The sequence below is a fragment of the Opisthorchis viverrini genome (assembly GCF_000715545.1).
Source record: "Opisthorchis viverrini unplaced genomic scaffold opera_v5_30, whole genome shotgun sequence".
NCBI lineage: Eukaryota > Metazoa > Platyhelminthes > Trematoda > Opisthorchiida > Opisthorchiidae > Opisthorchis > Opisthorchis viverrini.
Window position 1 is genome coordinate 2012930 of NW_008751686.1, and position 5018 is coordinate 2017947.

At 49.2% G+C, this 5018-nt stretch overlaps 1 protein-coding gene across 1 annotated transcript in view; it reads right to left on the reverse strand.

The window, feature by feature from the left end:
* The window catches only part of T265_13018 (hypothetical protein), a gene marked incomplete at both ends in the record, with an annotated part of 28483 nt that overhangs the window by 15057 nt on the left and 8408 nt on the right, over positions 1-5018 (reverse strand). The window contains one exon of the mRNA XM_009166752.1: positions 309-557. Within this exon, the coding sequence (XP_009165016.1) occupies positions 309-557 (249 nt within the window). The remainder of the gene's footprint in view (positions 1-308; positions 558-5018) is intronic.

Consider the following 5018-nt stretch of genomic DNA (forward strand, 5'->3'; position numbering starts at 1 on the left):
GTTTACAAACTTCCGGGGCATTCCTTGGTGGGCAAGCGTCTCGAGAAGAACAGACCGATCAACCGAGTCGAATGCGCCTCGGAAATCCAGGAATACTAGAATTGTGGGTCGCTTATACGTATGGCGTTGTTCTGGCACCTGACGCAGTGTGAAGATTTGGTCACCACAACCCCTACCAGGCCGGAATCCCGCTTGCCGCTCTCGAGTCAGTATTTCGCGAGCCACCGTAAGGCGGCGAAGCACAATTGACTCCGACAGTCTTGTTACAACCGGGATCAAGCTGACCCTCCTGTGGTTACCACACTCACTACGCACCCTTTTTTTGAAAATGGGCACTATCACCGATTCTCCCCAGTTGTCTGGGATAGACTCCTTTTCCCAAATGCAAACAAACAGATCGGACAAGCGTTGACTGTGGACTTCACCCCCGTCTTTGAACAGTGCGGGTGGAAAGTCATCCGGACCGGGAGCTCGGTGGCACTTGAGAGAACATATGCAGTCGTAAACGTCCGAGGCAGTAGGTGGTTCCACGCTCACCGTCCAGGGTTCTACTTCACCTGTGGGCTCTAGATGAGTGCCGGCTGTGCCGTGACTGCCACAGTTCACTTTTGTTAAAACTGGGCAAGAGCTATTTACCAGAACTCACAGAGTGGGACACAGTGAATGAGGGCCTGTTCAACTCTCCGCCATGAAAGTAGAATGACCTGTGGGCTCTAGATGAGTGCCGGCTGTGCCGTGACTGCCACAGTTCACTTATGGTAAAACTGGGCAAGAGCTATTTACCAGAACTCACAGAGTGGGACACAGTGAATGAGGGCCTGTTCCACTCTCCGCCATGAAAAGTAGAATGGGCGGCTGTAAATCGAATGTAATACCTTGGATGCACGGACGTTGCCAGGTACGGGTAACGCCTGCTATTGACACTAAATTTTTGATCAAAATCGTGCTGAAGCTACCCCCGATCTTGCACCGGCACTCTACATTTTGTAGATGTGCAGCGCATACCGAACCGTGAGGCAGAAGTACATACACATTCAGTACGGTCTGTATTATAATAGCGTCAAATCCAGGAGTTATGTCGTCTCGAGCGAACACCCTAGGAGCACCCCGACCCCAAAGGTAATAGAGATGGGTCCATGGTTGCATTAATTACGGATTCGAAGGGGAAGGTGAAACAGAATAACCTTGCCTAGCATCACTTGATGTAATGAACACAGGCGACCGCTTCCGGTAGACCTTCACGCAGCCGCGACAGTTGGTGTACAGATTTTTCAAGGAGGCTGAAAGTTTATGGGGGACACCTTTGCTCCACAGAGACTGCCATAGTGCTCGACGATCAACAGTCAAGAGTAGTTCCAAGTTAAGGCTACCATTGTTGGTTGTTGGAAGCAGCTTCGAGTTCGTAGACCTGTCGGAGCTCAAGATAGCTGTGATTAGGGTTCAAGCTAACTGATTAAAGATTCATCATTCGAAACCAACCGTTGCATCTCGCCTGCTCTTGTGTACGTTTGGGAAGCCTGACAGTACCTAGGGCCTCATGCTCCCTTCGGGTGGCACGGCAACTAGGCACCGAAAGTGTGTTAGCTGAACACAGATTGAAAACGTTAGCGATGCATCCTCTTACAGGATGGAAGCCAGCTTGTTTTACAGGTTTTAACCAAGCGTTCTTCTCCTTCCTCGAAAAGTGCCGGGTAAAAACCATCCGGTTCTGGTGCCTTCTGACGTCTTAGTATGGGTAGTTCGAACCTTATTTCTTCTTCCGGCAGGCAGTAAGGTTTGCATTCCATTCGCTCGCATCTACTGCCTCCAGGGGCGGTGTTGCAGGAAGCCAGCTGAACTGTTCACCGAAGTGTTTGGTCCATCTTTCTCATCATTATTTTTGTGGGTGAATCATTAAGTGGTCTGTGGTGCAGCTTTTTCCGGTGGTAAAGGGGGGGAGGGCGAGATGGCTCAAGTGGCTAGAGCGCGAATTTACTGACCGGAAGATCCGTGGTTCGAACCCGACCTCTGCCTCTCGACTTCCCCTGTCTAGGCTTGGGCAACCTGGCAGTATCCCCGCCTCCATGCTTCGGGTAGCATGGCAGTTAGGCACCGGAGGGGTGTTACAGCTGAGCGAATCTTCATTTCCATAGCTACCATTATCCAGCAAAAAAGCTATCAATCTTCTCCTGGAATCTTCAGTAGGTGGCGCTTGAAGGAGCTACGTGCACCGTCATACTCGTTGCCAGCTGTTGCGGAGTTGTCAGCACCAATCGCCAACAACCAGCGGTCATTCTATCGTATCAAAGAAGCTAGACAAACAGCACAGAACGTCCCTAGCATGGCTCCTTTTACGTGAAGTTGTGTTGCTGTGTTGATTAACTGCAGAGGGTAGTTGAGCTAAGTTAGATCAATATCGTTCAGCTATAGTGGTAACCCAGGGATGGTGGATTGGGATGGTTCTTGCTGATTTGCAAACACCTGAAGTAAAGCAAATTACCAGGCGCGTTCGCACTATAGCGTGATCGGAATCACGTAGCATGCCCCAGAAGGAAAGTCAGTCTTGAGTTGTGGCTCCCCACCGGTAGCTATTAGCCACGTGATCTAAATGAGCTTATGGTTGAGTTTCACTTGGTGGATGCCGGTTGCACGGTGCATGCGTTGGAAATTTGTACCGCCAAGAAACAGTTTGTTGTCGGCACACAACCGGAGTAGTTCCCCGTTGTCTGTACGGCCAGAATCGACTCCAAATTGACCGTCAAGATAGGACTTCGAAGAGCTCGGACGACCAACTTGGACAGTCATATCGTCCACATGGATGATAACGCGTGCTTCTTGCTTGGGAAACGAACCCAGAAAAAATATCGATATAAAGTATCCTCCTCAGAGAGCTGCAGTTCATTGGGGCATATGCCGACCCTACACACGCGCTGGTTTTTATGGTGGGTGGCGCTGAACTTAATTGAGCTAAATAACGGAACGCCGGAAACACAATGGTTGGCTGGAATCCAATCCCGCAAAGCACATTCAGCAATGGAACTGAGTGCAACTTTCACACCCTGTATTTTACGAGTCTGGCCATCATGGCTGACTTGACACACAAAGAGTAAACTTTGAAAGAGCCGAGTTTGTCTCTGGCACCTTGAGATGCATGACCACCCTAGAATATTGTGTGCATATTGAAGACAAAACATCAGATTTAAGGGTACAATATATGGATAAGCATTGCCTGTCTTCCTATTCGATGTAGAGCAAGGACGTTGGAAGTCCCTATATAAAAAGCATTTCCTAAATTAAGAAGTGTCGTATCGTTTAGTGTTAATTGGCAGCGGTTATATAACTGAAAATCAAATGAACCGGCGAAGTTTGCTTGTGGGGTGGGAAGATATTGCTGGAGAACACCGGTGGACAAAAAAATGTGGGCGCCAACGCTATTTCCAGGTTACCCAAGCAGAAGTTAAGGTACCCCACCTCAAACCTTTGCCCCAAGGAGCAGCGGCCAGTAAGATTGTTTGGCGGACCCTGTCCAGAGCCGAAAATCTAATAGTCTTATCTACTTCGTTGCAGAGGACTGGTCTGGCCCAATGGCGCATGGAACAAGGCATAGAAGTCTCACTACTGATTATGCACCACACGGCATATCAGTTTGGGGCCGCATAAGGCCCACGGAAATGTTTATTTGCTCTTGGATTAATCGCCCGTGGCCACGTTCAACCATTAAGCGATCAAGGTGCGATTTTCAACTTTTCCTCGGAGAAGGTAGTATCGCCACTTCCATAAATGTGGACATGCTGGTCGCGTGAAAGAAACACCTTACCGCCTCCACAATCTGATTGCAGAGGACAGGAAAATTCATCTCAAAAACGCCTTCTAATACGATTGGCAGCAAGAATCTCCCTGCTCCTAGCTTTATTGCTCTCTTTAGCCCTCTCGGCATGGTTACACTTTATTCCAGTCAATGTAACCCGTGAAATCATCGCAGGACTCAAACCCGAACATTACATCAAGGTGATGGCTTTGGGTCGATCATTTTGTATTCACACCATCAAGCACTGCACATACTTCGGATTTTCAGCCTTTCTGAGTAGAGTCGAGGGGACGGAACTGTTAATGGCTCATAAAATGGCAGATATGGTGAAAAAGTGTCATGTGCGGGTAGAATCACATTGAACCCATACAAGAAAGCGCAGAGATCCAGTGGCGTTCAGCCCAAAATCAGCTGCTTTTTTCGCGTTGCCATTTCACGGTCTGATCCTCTGTAGTAACGGTATTTTCCTCAGCTTAGTTCTCGGTCCGAGCCTCCCAAGCTAGCGTCCACGTCAAAACAACCGCCAAAGGTGCACAAGGTCTATTAATGCCCAAAACGAAGTCAAGAACAGTTGTAGAGCGCTTCGTATATATAGCGAAAGCGCTTATAACCTTCTGGAAGTTCTGACGCGTTCTGGATGCGCCACTGGCAACCGGTATTTGGCCAATACTGGGTCATGATTGGCTGTTGGGTCCAGATTGTTGACTAATCAGATCTCGACTTGATGCCGTACCGTCACGAAGAGACTGGACCTTACCGTGATGTGACGGTTTGCGCACCTCAGCGATCCATTGAGCTTACTGGAGAGTGTCTCGCGACACTCACAGTCTCTCACACCAGGTTGGTCAATCGTTAGAGGTCTGACGAACAAAGTCTCCTGGCCCTCCAGGTTGAAGGTTGGAACATGTGGCGACTTGTTCCGTAGAAATGGCAATGCATTTGCATTTCCCGCCATGCGGTTAGGCTTTTGAGCCAAAGGCTTTGGTTGAGGACCCTAATCGTCCTCCTGTCTAGGTGTGAGCGCCCTGGCAGTATCCCAGCCCACGTACAACCATGAATTGCACATACACAAATAAACTCATGCCACATCGGCCGTCGCGTGGTGCCATCAGCCGGGTCGCCTTACTTGCTGCATACAGCAGGGCGGGTAAGCGAAAACAGGCTACTGCTGACGCCTCCCTTCTTTCTCCTTCACATACTTTTTCTTCCCCCTCTCCCCACCCCATTAATA